General features: G+C 33.9%; 2 protein-coding genes across 2 annotated transcripts; one reads left to right on the top strand and one right to left on the bottom strand.

Moving 5' to 3' along the window:
- Nucleotides 1-5,190: 5,190 nt before the first annotated feature.
- Nucleotides 5,191-12,627, top strand: LOC122606046 (girdin-like). The gene is made up of 9 exons (XM_043779011.1): nucleotides 5,191-5,398; nucleotides 6,658-6,855; nucleotides 6,967-7,089; nucleotides 7,374-7,411; nucleotides 7,491-7,656; nucleotides 7,850-8,876; nucleotides 9,385-11,336; nucleotides 11,441-11,526; nucleotides 12,069-12,627. Exons 1-9 carry the CDS (start codon nucleotides 5,264-5,266, stop codon nucleotides 12,301-12,303), a joined length of 3,960 nt encoding a protein of 1,319 aa, XP_043634946.1. The 5' UTR covers nucleotides 5,191-5,263; the 3' UTR covers nucleotides 12,304-12,627.
- Nucleotides 12,628-13,421: 794 nt separating this feature from the next.
- Nucleotides 13,422-18,569, bottom strand: LOC122606047. Its single transcript, XM_043779012.1, has 8 exons — nucleotides 17,118-18,569; nucleotides 16,198-16,316; nucleotides 15,976-16,018; nucleotides 15,409-15,896; nucleotides 14,651-14,957; nucleotides 13,960-14,125; nucleotides 13,775-13,877; nucleotides 13,422-13,685 (listed from the first exon to the last, which is right to left on the bottom strand). Exons 1-8 carry the CDS (start codon nucleotides 18,285-18,287, stop codon nucleotides 13,568-13,570), a joined length of 2,514 nt encoding a protein of 837 aa, XP_043634947.1. The 5' UTR covers nucleotides 18,288-18,569; the 3' UTR covers nucleotides 13,422-13,567.
- Between the last annotated feature and the right edge of the window lie 1,542 nt (nucleotides 18,570-20,111).

The following is a 20,111-nucleotide window of genomic DNA, read 5'->3' as shown; positions in this document are numbered from 1 at the left end:
GAAACCTCGCAAGCTCAAAGTGAAGCTAATTTGGTTTTCCCTTTTGATAAATATATATTTAAAACAAACCTATCAATGACTAATACTTTTTAATTAAGCCGTCGAAGGTTCAACACAATACACTAAAATAAGCAACCGTTTTAATACGATTACTCAACCCCGCAATACGGGGCCGCACTTTACTAGTTCATTTTATTGTGGCCGTGGGAAATTTGAGCCCAACAGTATATATTATGTAGCTTAGTAGTTTTAGACTTTAGAAGACCAATATCAATATGGGGCTAAGAAGGCGATGGAATGAAAAATTAATAAGGCCTGCCTTATTGGGCTAAGAACGTTAAATATACATTCACAATTTCACATCATGTTATCAATCAATAATGTTAAAGTTGTGAAATTGTGACTCTAAACAGTTAAATAGTTTAATGTTACGATTTGAAGGTAATTGATTATACTATTGAATTTGAGTTTTGATACACACGACATTAGTAATTTAGACATTTAGTATGATGATAGATTGATAGTTAGAATTTGAAAGTATTTGATTATTATGATCTTAAGTTTGGGAAAAGGTGACTTAGGTCCAAAGGACCATGAGATTAGGATCTCGTCATTGATCTATACTTTCAGCTAAAATATGATCTTAAGTTAATATACTAGAGTAGCATTTTGTAATAAAAGTTTGAGATGTATTTACCCTTCCCAAATTCATTTGTTTTTATGTCTATAATTAGCATCCAGGTTCCAACTAGTCCATATTTTATAATGTACATTAATATTAATATAAACGAGATATGTCACCCGGGCGTTTTCCCGGGAAATATTACATTTGTTAACGATTTAATAAAAATATTATTTAAGAGATAATATGTCATAAACTTTTTGAATAAAACATGTATTATTCAAATTATTAAAAACTGACATTTGTCAGTTAAAAAATGAACTGTAAAATTTTTATGTAAAAGTGAAAGTCGTTCGCGTAAAAGTTTAGTGCTAAAAGTGTAAGAGACTTGAATGTTGTGGTGCAAATAAAAGAAAATCAAAAAGTATTAAAATTTAGTGCTAAAAGTATAAGGGGTTATAATGTTGTGGTGAAAATAAAATGAATCGAAAGTTTATTATTCTTTACAAGTTTTCCCGTACATTTCTTTTTAATATATGTGTTAAAAAGTTTGTTGTTAAAGTGTAAGAGGTTAAAATGTTGTAGTTAAAATAAAATATTATCAAAAAGTAGAAAAAATTAGTGTTAAAAGTGTAAGGAGTTAAGATATTGTGGTGAAAATAAAAAGATTAAAAAGTTTACTAAGAATTATAAAAGTTTTGTTCTAAAAATGTAAAGAGTGAAACTATTGTGGTGAAAATAAAAAATAAAATAAAAAGTATACTATTCTATACACGATTTCTCGTACCCTAAAATAAAAGAAAATTAAAAATTATGAAAGTTTAGTGCTAAAAGTTTATAGAGTTAAAAATATTGTGGTGAAAATAAAAATAATACAAAGCTTACTAAAAAATATTATAGTTTAGTGCTAAAAGTGTAAAGATTAAAGTTTTGTGTTGAAAATAAAAGAAATAAAAAGTTTACTAAAAAGTATTATAGTTTAGTGCTAAGTGTAAAGATTAAAATTTTCGTAGTGAAAGTAAAAAGAATAAAAAGTATACTATTACTAGAAAAATATTATAGTTTAGTGTTAAAGTTGTAAAGATTGAAAGTTTTGTGGTGAAAATAAATAGAACAAATAATTTAATACAAAATATTATATTTTAGTGCTAAAAATGTAAGGATTGAAACTTATATGGTGAAAATAAAAAAAATAAAAAATATACTATTTTTTACACGATTTTTGAGACTTTGTTTTTAATATATATATTATAATATAAATATTTTATATATACAAGAAAAATTTATTAAGATGTATTCAAATATGCATATCAAAGTGAAAGTTACGAAATGGGGGTAAACTGATAAAGACTCGGTAAACTGGTAAAGACTCTTGTCTTTTAGTGTGAAAGATAGTTTAAGAGTAAAAAGTATGTTTATTGTCCAAAAATACAAATGATATATTTTTAGTGACATTTTATTCATTTCTAACGTGACGATTGACGATGACGTGATTGCCAATTTAAGATATCAAATATCATGGTAAAGTATCATGTTGATACAGGTTTTATGTAATAACAATTTTGTTGTTAAATCAACTTTTACAAAAATATCTATACTCATATATAAAACACTAGATTGATGCCCGCAGAATGCAGCGTTTGTGACGGCGGCGGTGACGTTGTAGTTATTAACGTAAAAGTGATTTCATTGCGGCTACAGATGTGATGGATTTTCGTGGTGGGACGAATTATGAGTTAGGGTTTTTGCTATGTGTTTCTGCACGAGGGAGAGATATAGACCACATTTTTTTAAGGACATTTTAGTTCATTGTCTATAAAATTAAAATAAGGATGTTTTAAGATGAAGGGTAAATTGAACATATCAAATTCTTAAATTTAAAGGAGAGGAGTTCAGTTTGTTTATAAGAGAGTATAGATTTTCTCTATCCATGTTTAAAATTTTACGACTTTAAGGTAAGACACAAGTCATTCATCCCCAATATGATAAATCATGACCATTCATTTTTATCTTACGAAAAGGGTAACTTGGTCATTTGATACAAACCCATATGAAATATGATTTTTTGCATATGAGTGTGTTGGGTGTGGGGAAAAAAAGATGTGGGTACGAGTGTACCACTAAAGAAGTCAAAATGTTAACATGTGAAATTTGGATAGAAAAGTTGCAATTTCTATTAGAGGTGGGTAACACTATACTTCTAATTTTCTTTTTTTATGATTTTCTTAGCAGTTTATTTTTAATTGAATTTAAAACATTTGTATTTTTCCAAGTTGTGAAAAAGACAAAAACGACATGTAACACTTAAACAAATATCTTTTTTATATTGCAACCAATATATTATCAAGAGCATCATAATTAATATTTAACCACGCTATGTTTACGTATTATTATGTGTGGGTATATGTTAGTTATGCTAAAAGAAAAAAAAGAGAGATCTTTGCAAATTTATATCTTCAAAATTAATGATTAAGGTATACAATTATACATCATCAAAATGCAAATTACAAATTCATAATTGTCAATTAAAATAACTAAAAACAAAAATATTGCTCCAACTTGATCCTAGTTTTGAGGATAAGGTCCATTGTATTGCCAAAATCACTCTCTAAATTTTGCCAATGCCATGTGCAAGACAGGCCATGCCGCTTATTAAAAGGGAAAAAAGCCACGAGCCCAAGTGAAGAAGAAATTTTGTCTTTTCCCTATAGCTGGAATATCTTATATTTGTTGGCTTCCATCATCAACAAATACTTCAGACTTGTATATTTCTTCTTAAGATAACTTAAATAATTAAGTATCTCATATATGTCCATAAAAAGATAAAATGAAACAGTGTAGTTATTTAAATATTAAAAATAAATATCATAAATTAAGTGAATTTAAAGATATTATAGTTATTTCAAGTAAATATTATAAATATTTTAAGTGAATGTCTTTAAAACAATGAATAAAAAAAAGATACATTTTAAAGTTATCAACAACTTAGTTAAAATAAATAAAAAAACATTTCTGTTTTATAAGGTAATATAAATATAGATATGTGATTGAATTCATTTACATATGAAATATAATAAAAGTTTATATAAAAATGAGTTTGTTCATACATTCTATTCACGTATGAATTATTTTTATATATTATTAATTATGAAAGGTCTTTATAATTCTTATAGATATAGATTTATGCCCGTGTGCGACGTGGTGATAACGATTATGGTGTGGTTGTGGCGGTTGTGACAACAGTGGTGGAGGTGACGGGTGGCGGTGGTGTCGACAGCAATAATGATGACGGGTGGTGGGGGCGACGATGTTGGTGAATGCAAAAATAATCGATGTTAAAAGTGTTTATGTAGTTATTTTAAGTGTTCATAGATTTTTATTGCAACTTATTTCATTAAGTGTATTGGAGGCATATTAGCGAGATATATTTAAACTAGTATATAAAAGTGAATAGTATTTTAAGGTGGAATAACTTGAAGGGTCAAGATTTTACTAATTTGAGAAAATCCTTTTCCATATTTTAAATAATTCAAAGTTGTAAATTATACTCTAAATACTGTCATAATATTATAAATAGGTTTTCATTTATTCACATGATACATGTTTAAACATGTTTTTAGATAAAATAAAAGTTTTGATACATACAAACATAATAGATACTCGTATCAGCGATGTACAAAATGTGACAATTTATAATTAGGTTTTATTTTTATATTTCGGTAAAAATAACTTTTATATGTGTTATTTATACTCCTTTATAAAAATTATATCTTATTTATGTTGATAATGTGCCTTTTTGTTGAAAAGAATAAAAAAAAATTACTCAATTGTTTTTCATGAACTAATTCACATTTTAAAACTTTATCTTTTATTTTTACATCAATTATATTTATATCAACACATTATTCGACATCAACATTACTATCAATAGTCGTCGTCATTACCATTCGTCGTCTCTACTCTCTACACCAAACCACCATCATTTAGGCGGATAGTTATCTATGTCTCTTTGTATGTGAACGCAAGTTAACGTAGCCTGTAAAATTAGCAAACGAAAAGTATGAAACATAATAATAAGAGTTAATTGCACAAACCGTCCTTCTGGTTTTACCAAAAATCACGTTTCATCCTTTAAACTTCAAAATGACACTGGTAGTCCTTTATACGCGGATAATGGTCACGTTTCGTCCTTTAATCTAACGGATAATGGTCACGTTTCGTCCTTTAATCTAACAGATGATGGTTACATTTCGTCCTTTAATCTAACAGATGATGGTTACGTTTCGTCCTTTATACGGTCGACTAAAGGACGAAACATGACCATTATCCGCGTATAAAGGACTACCAGTGTCATTTTGAAGTTTAAAAGATGAAACATGATTTTTTGGTAAAACCAAAAGGACGAATTTTGAAATTAATATAAATAAATAATAAATTAAAATTTACTTAAGTAGTACGAGTAGTAATTAATAACTAATTTTTAGTACCGAATCATTATCATGTAATTGGAGCAGCACTCTCTGTTCCAACTGAATTTTCAACTGTACAGCTAAGCAACTCCTCTTTCTCTCTCTTTCTCTTTCTCTCCTGTTTATTCATTCACCAAAATCATTCACAAATTTTTATATAACACACAACACAATGAAGGAAATAATTAAACATAAAATGGTTAACAAATTACACCGCCGTAATTCCTCCGCCTCTTCCACCGCCTCTGTCGATTACACATCCGGCGACCGTCTTCTTTTCAAATTCTCCAGCCTCCAAGCTCTTCAGGTTCTCTCTCTCTCTCTCTCTCTATATATATATATATATATATATATATAGTTAACTAGCTCACAACACACGCGCGAACTATAGAAGTATAGATATAAATACATCTCCAGCTTGATTGTATGGAATTGTGTATTGTTTATTTATATGAATATGAGGTCAAGTAATTTAGAATGATGTATCTATGTGTAATGTATTTATTATATTATGTATAGGTTTTTGAGATATTTACTGAATAAACTACGTGTAATGAATGATAATGTTATTTTATATCTACATTCCGAAAAACGAATGAAATAAGTGCTGCGTCTAAGATAAAATAACAGTTAATAATCAAAGGAAATAAAAATAGTGATTGTAATGATTTTTGATGTAGGAATGAGTGAATGTATGTTATATTGTCTACTAGCTGTTAGTGTTTCATTCGTAGTATTATCGTCTTTCAGGTTCATATATATGTAGCTCAATTAAGATGATATTATGTTGATTTAAGGCGGCATGATTTGTCTAGGGAGAATTTAGGGTAGTGGCACTAATTCGTTGTTAGCATGAAGAGATAATTTGAAGTGATTGAGGTGATTTTTATTACTGAGGGGAGTCACTGTATGAATTGTGTGCATTGTATATAACAGCCTCGGCTGCCTCAGCCAGCAAGCTAAGAACACAATGACTCAAAGAAATGTTATTGGATGGAACCTGAAGAGAATTTAAGGCTTACTTGTACCGCTGAGAATCTGATAAGTTATATAAAAGTTTAACATAGGTATACTGTATCTGTTAGAGTTACAGATACAATTTGCGGCTTCAGAAGGGTACTGAACCAAGAAGTTAGTAACATTGTAAGTTTTAACTGCTATGAGCAAAGCCTTTGAAACAAAGCTATGTTGTGAGGTAGTGTAGGTTAAACAGAAATGCAGGTGGAGTTTAACCATCAATGTGACTATGTAAGTCAGTGGTGGTTAATATCCTTGTGTCTAGACTCTAATGTCCACTGAAACACCTTCATATTGATTTCTGAGACAACTTCTGATCAGCAGAAGGTGCTGTTGATTACTTTAGACCTATACGTGTTAACCATCCGTAATCTATAGGGGTCAGTGAGTGCCTTAAACCTGTGAGCCTGTTTCTGTATCTCCTTTGTAACATTATTGAGCGAATTGATAGATTTTTTAACCATCGGAATCTGTTTCATGGTTATTGCTACCTTATATTGTTGTAACTCGTAACTATAGGAATTTGCTCACTCTGTTTTGCTCTTCCAGGTCCCCAAGGGATGGGACAAGCTTTCACTATCTATCATCTCTGCGGAAACAGGAAAAACTATTGCCAAAACAGGTAGAGCATCAGCACAAAATGGAAATTGTCAGTGGACTGAGGACTTGTCAGAATACATCTGGATTCCTCATGACTATGCTTCAAAAGGGATTGAGCAATGCCTGTATAAGCTTCTTATCGCAATGGTCTGATCTGTTTCTTGTTTCCTTTATAAGTTTTCGTTTGATTATGTCTGGCCCATGTATGTTTGGTAATACGTTATTCCACTAAAAGTCTAGGATGATGTCTTTTGGCAGGGATCTGGCAGATCTGGCATCCTTGGAGACGTTACAGTAAATTTGTCAGTTCACTTGAGTTCAGAAACTTCTATTTCCATCGCTCAACCACTAAAAAACTGTAGTCATGGGACAATTCTTCAGGTTATCCATCACTCAGATGCTTCCATCCTCTTCTTGAAAACCCATAATCCTTTTACTTCAATCTTAACTAGGATGATGATAGTGCGTTTTCATGCTTTTGTTTGTGTCTTTTGGCATATCTTCACATAACGAATTGGCAGTTGCGGATCTTTTATATCTGTAGATAAATAAATTTATTGTATATGAGTATATCCTCTCTAGGAGCCATCATTCATTATGTTTATCATAAATCAACTGTTGAATTCTTAAGAATATAACCCTCTTTGGATATTTTTTTCGTTCAGGCGGAAATTCAGTGCCTAACACCCTTAACAAATCTGAGGTTTGTATAACAGCAAGATGAGTTTAATGTTTTTTTTTCCCAGTCGTTGGTATAAGTCCTAACATGCTAGATGTTTTAGGAATGACAGATGGACTGACACTGACTCTTTCACGGAAGATGCCAATGCTTCTGATGACCTTGATACAACATCAGAGGTGTCTGATGGAAGAGTCACCAGGAGTCCAGAATCTTCAGTGAGCAATAACTTCGTGTATACGTCTCAAGCAGGCGGGATCAGTAACAGGGTACCTTTTACTAAACTCTGAAGTAATGTTAAATTCAGTGTTGTAAATATCGTCATGGTACCTACCGATAAATCGGTAGGCGGCGGTTGGCCGCCACGATACAAATCTGTCAGTTTATAGGTCCAAGTCAAAGTGGATGAACTTTAAGCTTATGCATCTTTCTGTATCTAAAAATACCTTACTTGCTACACAGGATAGATACTTATCTGGAGGGGAATCGGGTCGTAGCTTTGATTCAATGGATGATTCTTTGAGCAAGGGAAGTTATTCCCCCCTTAGGAATATTAGTGAAGCTGCAAATGATCTAATTGGACGACTAGATTCTATTGGCTCTTCAAATAGTGCACAATATAGCTCATATCATGCCCATGATTCTTCCAAACCAAGTCATTCTTCTTACAGCTCAGTTTCGGGAAAACATAGTTTTAGTCAAAGACAAGATTCAGGAAAAATTTCACACTCAATTCCCACATCACCATTACAAACTTTTGGTTCCACTGAGTTTGTCCTGGAACCTGAAGGAGCTACAGTGGATAACCTTAGGGCAGAATCAAGAATATGGGAAAGACATGCACGCAAGTTAAAAGTTGATCAAAATTTTTCTAGGGAGGAATTCAGAGACCAAACAAGGAAGTTGCAAAGTGCAAGTATGGAGATTATTGCATTGCAAACAGAATGTGACGGTCTGAAGCATGAAATCAGCTTCTTGAAAGTTCTCCTGAATGAATCAGAAGTGCAAAAAAAGGCTGCTGAAAGTCTAAAAGATGATATCCACACAGAATTGCAACAAGAAATAAAATTTCAGAGAGATATGAACAATACTTTGTCTCTGCAGCTAAATAAAACACAAGAATCAAATCTTGAGTTAGTTTCTGTTCTGCAGGAACTTGAAGAGACCATAGAGAAACAGAAGTTGGAGATAGAGAGCCTTATATCCTTAAAGAATAAGATTAAGGAGCTTGAGAGAGATTGTAATGATCTTACTCATGAAAATATTGAGCTTGTATCTAAGCTTAAAGAATCAAGTACGGATCTTTCTGCTTGTAGTGATCTAGAACGCAAGTGTGTGGAGTTAGAGATCATCATCCAAAGTTTCAAGGATAAAGCTTGTTATCTTGATGGGGAACTTAATAAACATCGTGAAAAATCAGAAGAGCAGGAAAATGAGGTTACTGCATTAAAAGAATTACTGAAACTGCAGCAAGAAGGAAAACATCAAAGTAAGTACCTTCTAACTATATTTGGGCTGATTGCATAAAAAGGTAACCAACTCTGGTCCAGTTTTTATTTCAGTTACCATCTTTTTTTTTATCCAAAAAACTTTTTTTACTTTCCAAGTCTTTGAAAAAAAAAATCTCTCAAAACTTCAAAATTGCAAAGTAAGTTTAATCAGTGATTTATTTTTCTCTGTTACTCAGAGAAAACAATAGCATGACAATAAGTTTGACAATGTTGAATTGTTTCTAGCTGATGCCTGAGAAATCGTTTACCTGGTGGAAAGATTGAAAATCAAGTGTTTATTTGCCTGAATAGAAATCGCTAAAGTTGGTCACTATAATATGAAACTTGTCCTGTATATCTATAGACGAAGTTGATCTTATGGCTAAGTGTGGATCGTCCACTTGTTATTTGAACATCATGCCCTTTCGTTATAAAATATAAGGAAAATGATTTGGACACATAATATATGTGTGTGTATGTTTTTGATGGTTACTATGGTTTTGACAGATGCATCCGCTGGAGCAGGGATTGCTGAGTCTAATTTTAAGGACGATAGTGGCATACTTGAGAAGCTAAATGCGGAGCTAAAATCCAGAGTGAAGGATCTGGACAAGAAGTTATTGGCAAAAATCTCAGAAAATGAAGTCCTCCAATCAGATTGTTTCTTAAAGGACAGGGAGATTCAGCGTTTAGACACTCAAGTGTCAGATCTAAACTTATTAAAGAGTCAATTAATGGGAGCTTTAAAAGCAATGCAAACCGAAAGTACAATAATCTCTGAATGTCTAGATAAAGTAAAAAGTGACATGGTGTTGCTCAACGATACAAAAGAATCCCATGTTGCAGCCAATAAGATTCTTGAAAAGAAGTCACTTGAGCTTGAGAGTTGTAACAAGGAGTTGGAGCTGCAGCTAACCGAATTGGAAGTAGAGAATCTACATTTGTCAGAACGTATAGCTGGGTTGGAACCCCAGTTGAGATATTTGACTGATGCAAGAGAGTCAAGTCGCTTGGAGATGCAACATTCAGAGACACGTGTCATAAATTTACAGGCAGATCTAAAAAAACTAGAAGAGGAAGCTGAAACGTGCAAGGTTAATATGAAACAGAAATTTCAAGAGATGCAAAAACGGTGGTTGGAAGCCCAAGAGGAATGTGAGTATCTAAAAAAAGCAAATCCGAAGTTACAAACTACTGCAGAAAATTTGATTGAGGAGTGCAGTCAGCTTCAAAAGTCAAACCGGGAGCTAAGGCAACAAAGACTCGAGTTATATAACCGCTGCACACTTCTGGAAGCAGAACTGAGGGAGTCGCAACATGATTTCTCCAAGTTTTCTATAAACTTGGATATTTTAGAAGGCAAATTTTCCTTGATGATCAATGAGATTGCTACAAAAGAGCAAGTATTTGATTCAGAATTAGAAGCTTTATATCTAAAAAATGAAGAGCAGACAGAGAAGCTTATTATGGGTGAGAATTTGTTCAATCAGATGTATTCAGAAAAGATGGCTGAAATTGAAAACCTTCAACAAGAGGTGAAGCATCTTAACACACAGATATATTCGAGTCGTGATGAAAGGGATAGCATGGCTTCAGAAGCAGTACATAACATGCATGTCTTACGTGCAGAAAAGCATAAACTGGAAAAAGCTATAGAAGATGTTACAGAAAAATTCAGATCATCTGAGAAGAAGCTTGAACTGGTCCAACTTGAATATGAAGAAAAATTTCAAGATCTTACGGTTGAGTTTGCTTCTTCCAGAGAGAACCATGGAGTTCTGGAGGCAAATCTTAAGAGAGTAATGGAGTTATTGGAGTATACAAGATCTAATGAAGAAAAGCTAAGATTTACTGTCGGTGAGCTGGATAGTAACCTTAAACAATGTGAATACCAAAGTGCACAATTAACAGAAGAAATCACAAGTCTTCAAGATCAATTGCAGAAAATTCCAAGTTTGCAGGATGAAGTAGTGGCTCTTAAGAACTCACTAAATGCTTTGAATTTTGAGAATGAAAGACTTGAAGCCTCATTACAGTTGATAACTGGGGATTATAAAGAATTAAAGGAAGAGAAAACTTCATTGTTGCAGAGAACATACAGCATGCAGAAGGCGGTGTTTGAATTAGAGGATTATAAACGTACTAAAGCTGTGTTGGAAGAACAAGTTATGCGTCTTCAAGGTGATCTAACTGCTAGAGAAGCATTATGTGCACAGGATGCTGAGTTGAAAAACGAGCTCGGGCGTCTGAAACGGTCAAATAGTCAACTCCAGTGGAAGATAAATTCTCTTCAAGACGAAAAAGATGAATGTATGAAAAATGCTCAAGTTCTTGAGGAGAAACTGGAGCAGACAAAGTATTTAAACCCAGATGAAATTGAGTGCTCTACTAACAACAGTGCTATATCTTTCAGATCAGATAGTATGAATAGTCTTCACGAGCACATGAAGCTCCCAGAGGTCCATATGAGTTTCTTTCTTTATAATATTATACTAGTATATAATTTTACATTTTATCGATAAATGGATTATTTGACTTTGAACTTTCTTTTTTCATGCAACAGAATGTTGAAGGAAAAATTCAGTTACTTGAAAAGGAACTTGCTGAGGCTTTGGAGGAAAATGACATGTATAAATCCCAGATTAATAGGTAATCAACAAAAGAACCCATCTGGCTGCAATATTTCCACTGTTAATTGATAAAAATAAAACGGGATTATCTTCATTTGTTTCATGGGATGCACTTGTTTATGTACACCTTATGCCATTGGATTCGTGTAAGTGTTTCAACCTGGTAATTGAACTTGTAAAGTTCCATCCCATTAATCTCAATTTGTTTTTCTATACGCATTAAGTCTAAAGTACAAGTTCTTACGAAAGTAAAATTTTGATGGACAAATTTACAAGCTCAATGGCTTGTGGTCTAAAGTAAAATATAAGTTGCATAAGATAGTACAAGTGTGATAGCACGTTGCTATGACATGCATTAGCACAATAAAAGATGGCATAAAAGGAAACGGGTTATACATGTCGCAACTCCCATGTCAAATAAAGTGTATAACCTGTACATAAAGCCATATGCCCTGCCTATTTCGCCATCCGACTCTAATGAGAATTTTATGCACATTTAAAATATACCTAACCCATCCCAAATTACAAAGGAAATGGCACTCACTTCCTTTCTATTTCCAGCTTCCTGTCCAAGGGACAGATTCAGCAGTTCGGCATTCCCCTGGAAAGTGAAGTCGATGGCAAACTAGTTGACAAAGAACATGAGAAAGATGTATCTTTACTTGAGACTGAATTAAAGGAACTTCAAGAACGCTATCTACACATGAGCCTCAAATACGCTGAAGTAGAAGCTCAAAGAGAAGAGCTTGTGTCAAAGCTAAAGGCTGTCAGGCCTGGAAAGGGATGGTTCTCATAACCCCAGGGACATAAATTATTACATTCCAGGTATACTTTACCCATTCTCACTCATTACATGTTAATACCCAGATACAGTATAATTTGAAGAAAATCAGATATATGTGACTATATTCTTGGAGAAATAGCATAATACATAGCACGTAGTAAATAGAAACAAAAAAAGATGAGGTAGATAATGTTTTATTTTATTAAATGGGCATGTTTCGGCGTATGTATGCCCACCTTTATCCTAGTTTAGGACATGCTATGTAAAAACACAAGTTGTGGTACGTGTACATGTGGTATCTTATTAAAAGTATGAGGAAATTTTCTTGTGTTGTTACATACGGTTTCTTGATTCTTTATTCTACATCATAGTTCCTGTTCTGGCTAGTGATCGTTTGGTATTTGATATCAATTAACTGTATATCCAGCTGGTATTTCTTAACAATTATTAGCAAATGGCTTTGCTTCAACCTTTTTATTCATCTTTCATTTAAAATCAAATATTTGTTTTATCAAGTGAGTAATGATATATGAGAAATATTTGAGAAATATTTGGTAGGCCTAAAAACAATGCTGAAACATTTGATGTAGCCACATGGATTCACTCATTCTCTCTTTATCTTAACCTTTGATTTGTCATGTGTAAAAACTAAATTTTTGGGCATGTTTTACGCCTATCAAATTAGTCACATTATCATTTTTAACGTTAATTGGCTCTTTTTGATCTTTTTGGCTGTTCATGAGTCAATAAAAAAAAGAATGAATAAGTTTGTTGCCAACTTTATATTTGCACTTGTCAAATAAATAACTAAAAGTAATTTCCGATGCAAACGATACTTCTACTATGGTTATTTTGCAGCAAAAACTGCAATGTTTAAGACTGCTAATTTCAGTTGTAGCCGTTAGTTTAGTATGAAACACTGATGTCAAACTTTACTATTCATTTTGCATTTTTACATATACTGTTAGTTTACTACTATGAGTCTACTAGTTATATAGACTTTTTCCATGGATAGTTTTATCATTAACCACCAACTCTATCCCAGTTTAATTCACAATGTATGGTGAAAGAAGATTTCATGTTGAAATTTAATTTTATTACGCAACGAAGGAATGAAAAGAAGCCACTTGTTAATCCAAATATACAAAGGTGTGACCAATCATCATATAATTAGAAAAACAGTGAGGCAAAAATGCACTCTACAGGTGAGAACAAATAGAATTTAAGAATCAAGTAGATCCCTATAATCTTGTTCTTCTGTCAGTTTGTAATTAGTTTACAGTATGGAGTAAGCTCGAATAACCTCAACAATTGGTGCTCGGCACAATGGACATTTCCCTCCTCCACGAATCAACTCATTCGCACACTTCGAACAAGTACACATATGCCCACATCTGTACAACATACGTAAACAATTATGAACAAAGGAAAGTCTTGACATTCGATTATAGTAATAATTTACTTTATAAGAATGGAGGAATACCTATACAACAAAGAATCAATCTGGCTATCACAACAAACACAACATGTTCCTTTCCTCACTTGGCCCCATTTCGATCCATCTTCTGAAGTTTCTGCAGCGATATCTGAAAGTAACTCCATAAAGTTAGTGTTTTTCTTAACAACAAAGGAGCACTAGAGTAATTAAGGTTAGGCATTCGTCTGTACCTTCTCCACCCTCAGATCGATTCAAAGCAGCAGAAACTTCCTGTCTGACAGACCGTTGCAGCTCCAGTTGCATGTCCATGCAAGCCTCAAGCATTCTCTGCATGTGGCTCATGCCTTGTTGCAGTCTCGCCATATCTGCCCTCAAATCATTAATCACTTCCCACTCCTGTTCCATAATTTTTATTCATTCAGCTCAATGCCACTAACAAGATAGTTTACAAGCAGATATCAATCTAGGCCATATGGTTTTTATTACATGTGTTTTGAAAGTTATTTTGTGACATTAAATAATCATAATCACAAAAATCAGCTAAGATAAAATAGGCCGTATAGATGTCTTAGTGTTTAACAGTTTTATTTAAAAGAGAAGTTCAAAAACTCTGAATAATTTTCAGTTGACAAATTCAATTAATTCAGGTAATTAATAGATACATGTCAAGCAAAAGATATTATTGATAATAGAACTTATGAAATGGTAGCAAAAGCCTCTCTCTCCAATTAGGTTTAAATAAGGGGTATGGGTAGTTCAATACTTCCATATACGGTTAAATCATAAATTTTACCCAAAAAATGATCATCTAGCCCCCAAATAATTAAATCACAAACAGAACACTAAGACTGTATAGTGTCATCAAGCAAAATAAAAAATTAATTGCATTATAAAATTTCAAAGACCCCCACTTTAACTTACGAGTTCAGACCGATGCATGCTGTGACGCGACCAACTAGAATAAGGCAAATGATGCCAAATTGGTTGTGGTGGGGGTACAGGAGGAGATGGTAAAACCAGTGACGGTCTACTGATGCCATCATGCTGATTCTGATTGGTTTGTTCATTCCTGCGCTGCTCTTGGTCACCTCCTTGTGAAGCAGGGGTCTGTAAGTTCCGATGAAGTTCCCAGTCAATGGGAGCACGACCTTGTCTGTTGACATATGATTGAATCAGTTGGTCCAAACTCTCACGAAAACCACTACGAAGAAGATTAGAAACGCTTCTCCTGCAGTATACAAGAATATCAGTCAATGGAAAAGCAACAAGATAAAAACTAAGCACAGGTGGCAAACTTGACCCATTTAGTTATAAATAAGTCAACCGGGTAATGTTCTATGTCTAATGGTTTAAAGAGATAAAAACTTAGAAAAGAAACGTTAAAATGAAATGGGTCGAAAGGTCAAAAGTCACCCTATTTGTGTTTATAATGCATAAAATATTTTCAATCATTGTAATTAGAAAGTTAGACTACCTTAAGATGACAAAAAATTTGTAACCACATTTGACACTCTAAACTATTACCTAAATTGTAAATAATTGGATGACAAGTGCTTTAGGTCAACTGGCCAACCCATTTCAACACATAAAAAAAATTATCCCTGTTGACCCACACATAATGATCTATTGCCCAACCCACCCATTTTTCAACACCTAAAACCTGGGGAAACGGTCTATACCTGCTCAAAAGTTCCCTGAGTTCCATACTGTACACGTTGTCATCCTCTGGTGGTTGAAACCTATTAACTCTCCTCACAGGAACATTATGAAGCATTCGTGGTGGATCAGATGGCCCTTCTGGCCAATTTTCAATGGCTTCCCGTGAGCCATCTTCATGCCATACCTCATCGGTTCCATGCACACCTTCTCCACCGTTACCTGAAGTTTCTTGGGGCCAATCATTACCTGAACTTTCCTGCCAATTAACATCTTCTGGAGACCCATCTCTCCATTCATTAAACTCATTATAGTTTTCCTGTTGCCATTCTCCTCTCTCATCATCTTCAACAACCTGGTCTTGCCACTCCACTCCATCAATGTTTTCTTGTTGATTCGTGCTTTGAACAGCTGCATTACTTTCCAGGTTTCCCGTGCGATCCGTGGACTGATGGATGTCGGTGTCCTGAACCCACAGTTGTGATTGCTCTTGGTTTTCACTATTGATCTCCTGTGAAGCGTTTGTGAGTTTTGTCACTTGTAAATCAATGAAGTTATACTTAAGATTGGTAATCAGAATGGCTACTTACTTGACCATGATCAATGTTTTCTGATCTGGATCGGAGCCCTTCCCTAATCAAAAGAGTGCCACGTCATCAAATGAGAACAATAAAAGAAAGCAGAACTATTCAAACATGCTATTTGAAATGTTTTAGACCCATAAAAGTGAAACAAATTGACCAAATTTTTTAAAAGATACTGAAACTAAGTATGAAGATTTTAAATTTTAAAATGCTTAGAATTAAGCATACCTCAAACCAGAGACGGTGTGACGTTGTCTCAATTGGACCAACTCACTAGCAGCAACCGAAGAAGGCCTCTCTTCCTCTACAGGTCTTTCATTTCGTAGAAATCTGCCTCTCAGTAATGACTGTGGAAATGACAATAAACTTAAATTATAATGTATAAGTCCCAAAGTTTGCTAGATACTAGGAAACATAAACTACAGCCCAAATAAGATGAAACTCATGCAATAATCAAGTACAGCACTACACCTATGCTTCAAGAAAACTCTACTGTGTATACCAACATTGAATGCAACCTATGATCTAGAATAAACACTTTCATTTTACTTTCTCAAACTGTATAGTCTGAAAACTTATGATGAAAAGACAGCTGCCAGTATTAGAAAAAGTTGTGCCTATGATTATGAGTGCACAGGTTATTGGTAACCAGTATTCTGAATGGAGCTACTAACTCATCTTGTAATGTTCAATACTAACTAGCAATCTTGACACGGCAAAAATGAAAAACTTAGCCTGCCTTGCAACGGTATTAACTTCTATCAAAGCCAATTACTTCCTGATCTTTCAGAGAATGTGTGTCACTTATAAAATCATGTCAAATTTAAGGCGACAACCATTAATAAGGCAACATTATAACATGAATCATCTATCTGCATCATACTAAAAAGTGAACCAGATAATAAAACAGTCTCATAGTTAAAACAATATGTCTACTTTACAAACTAGTAAGCAGTAACAAGAGAAAGGCATATATGTTATCTTAAGCTTTATTTTGTCCTAACAATACAGTTGGATGCATTTCTGAACGCAAGCATTTACTAGCCAGAGAATACGTTAAAAAAAAAATCTATGATCATATGCAGCATGTTTAGATATTATTTGATAAGTGTAAGGGATAGCAAAAGAAGCGGGGATTTACAACTGACCTGAATGCGGTTACGATGTGCAAAATCAGAAACTGCACGAAATTCTGTCAAACCCTGAAGTTCTCTTTGTCGTTCCCTCTCAACCCTCATTAGTAGATCAATTAAAGCTTGCCTACCACGCAGCCTCAACATATCCCGTCTAATATGCTCAGTCTGCCCTTCAGCACGTTGACCACCCGTTCTTTCATGATTTTGTTCTCGAGCTGTGGCACCTTGCTCTTCCCTACGAGTGCCATGAGTTCCCCTTTGCTGACTTGTCATTTGTACCCATTCTCTCACAATCCTCACTCTTTCACGCTCCGTTTCCCCAAGCCACTCCGCTCTTGGAGTATTACTCCTCTGGGCAACACCTGGTGAAGGATTAGTGACACCGGTCTCCCTCCATCCCTGGACGATGTGCCTAACCCTTTCCCTTTCAACCTCACCTACATCAGGAGTCTGCTCATGGCTAGAAACGTCATTACCATGACCCTCATTCCGTGGCTCCATTTGGTCACGAGACCAAGTCCCATAGTCATTATCACTACCCGTTACATCCCCCAAGCTACTCTGACGTTCACTCCCTCTCTCTTCCGTAGTGCTTGAAACATTCGTATTCGTATCCACACTCCTTTGCTGCCTCAATCTCACCCTCACCCTTTCACGAGCCCGATTCAAAATATGCTCATCTTCCAACTCTCTCCACATCTGCAAAATAGACGACGCTCTAGTACTCGGCCTCTCAACATTCCCCTGCCTCCTAGAATTAGGAGAAGGAGATGGTGAGTCCGACTCTGTCAAAAACGAAGAATCTAACATAGAAACAGTATGCAAACCAGCAAGCGCCATTAACTCAGACTCACGATTCCTCCTTTCTATCGTAGTAATCATCTCCTGCGCTTGCCTAGCCGCCCACCTACTCAAAATCCTAGAATGCCTTCTCCTAGCAATCGACGACTCCGCCAAATCATCCCCCTCAAGATCCGACCTCCGTCTCCTTCTCATAAGCTGATCACCACCATCAGTCTCCTCCTCGTCCTCCGTATTTCTCGGGGAGCTACATGATGCAAATGACATACAATCATCTAATTGGCCCCTCATTAACTCCTCAAAACCCCTCTCGAAATCCGAACACGCATCATTCGTACTCTCTCCTTTGTGTATAACTTGCTGGTGTTGTACATCAGTCATTTTCCACCACCACCCTTCTCCTATCTAATCCTACCTCCCAAATTAGACACAAATATTGACATATAAATACCTAATATCCCAAAATTGATATATTTAGAGAAAAGTAGCATCAGATAAAATCAAAATTAGTTGATGATCAAAAAAATGATCAACAATAAAAAATTTTGTATCATTATTTTGATAGATACAATTGTTATTATTATCAAAATCCAACATACGTATCGAATCGAGATCCATCGCAATCAATCAACGAACCAAAAACGTACCTCTGAAGCACTGTATATATATATCGCTTAATTTCCAATATATATACACAGACGTATATATATGTATATGTATGTATAAATATATATAAATAAAACCCTAAGCAAAAGAAAATTGAAATCAAAAATGAAATTGAAGGAATAAAAATGGAAAATGAGTGTTTGAAGATATAGATAGAGATAGATATATAAAAATATGGAGGGAGGGAGAAAGGAGGGAGGAAGTTGAAATTAGTTGGATATGATACGGTAAAAAAGGAGTAGTAAATTTATAAATATGGGCGCGATTAACAGAATGTTATAGAGGAGAGTGAAAATGGTATGAAAATATCTTTCTTCTTCTTGTATGATGAAATGAATGAAGAAGGTGGAAGGAAGAAGGTTTTAAAGGGGTCAAGGGTTGTCCTTAAATTGTGTTTACCTTTTTTCACGCCTTTTTTTTCTCATTCTTTTCCTTTTCTTTTTTTCTTTATATTTATTTTACATGTTAGTTTACCACCATTTATTTACTACTATTTATTTATTTGAAAATTTGATTGTACATCAATAAAAAACAACCAACCGTTTGATTTAAATTTAGATCAAGAGATTATCTGTAATCTCTTATAAATTAACAAATTAAACATATTTTTATCCCAAAAATATTCTTACTTAAACATAAAATCCTTATATACCATCTATTTCCCCATATTATCTCATCATTACACATTCTCATCGACCTTTGATCACCCATCTGCTGCCGCCCTCCTTCTCCACCGCCTCCCTTGATCTCCACCACCGCCTCCCTTTTATATTGTCCTCACCTTCTAGCCGCAACGTGCAGACACTATGCTCGTATTATCTACATAAACATATGATGTTTTACTATTGTTTTTGGTTATTAGTGGAATGTCAATGAAAGATCAGGTTGAGTTTACTGAAACGATTTAAATGTTGTATCAATGTGGTCACCGTATGTTAAGAATTTATAATAATTCATCAAATATGTTCATGAACGATATTTTTTCTACAGTGAATTTCATATTTATCCTCATTAAACCATGTAAATATCAAATATACCCATTTCACCTTAAAAATATCAAATTTACCCAACATTAATATTAAAATATCAAATATCCCTAAACCATTAATTTAATAACATTTATACATAAAAAAAAATCAATGATAATTATTTTTTAATCATATAATGACTACAATACCCTATTTGAAACAACGATAATGCATCTGCAACATTCTTTTACATATATCAAAGAATTTTAAAATGTGTAACTATTGAAATGCCAAATACGAATATTTAACAAAAAGACTTCTCGATAAGTTGCTCCATGTGATTAATAAAACACTTATTGTTCTTGTTAGTTTGGTCACGAAATCTACACGGCTGCATCCAAACTTTTATAAACTAAATATGCATTATAAAATACTAAATTAACTATCTTGTACGTTCATAGCAGATTATGTTTTTGACAAAACACAGTAGGTCACTGACTACGTAATGGGTAATTTCAAACCTTATGAATCATCTAAAGTCTAAACATTGAGAAAATTAAACAAAACAAAA

Source organism: Erigeron canadensis, chromosome 6 (genome assembly GCF_010389155.1).
Source record: "Erigeron canadensis isolate Cc75 chromosome 6, C_canadensis_v1, whole genome shotgun sequence".
NCBI lineage: Eukaryota > Viridiplantae > Streptophyta > Magnoliopsida > Asterales > Asteraceae > Erigeron > Erigeron canadensis.
Note: the sequence above shows the minus strand (reverse complement) of the source record. Positions and strands in the feature narration are given on the sequence as shown.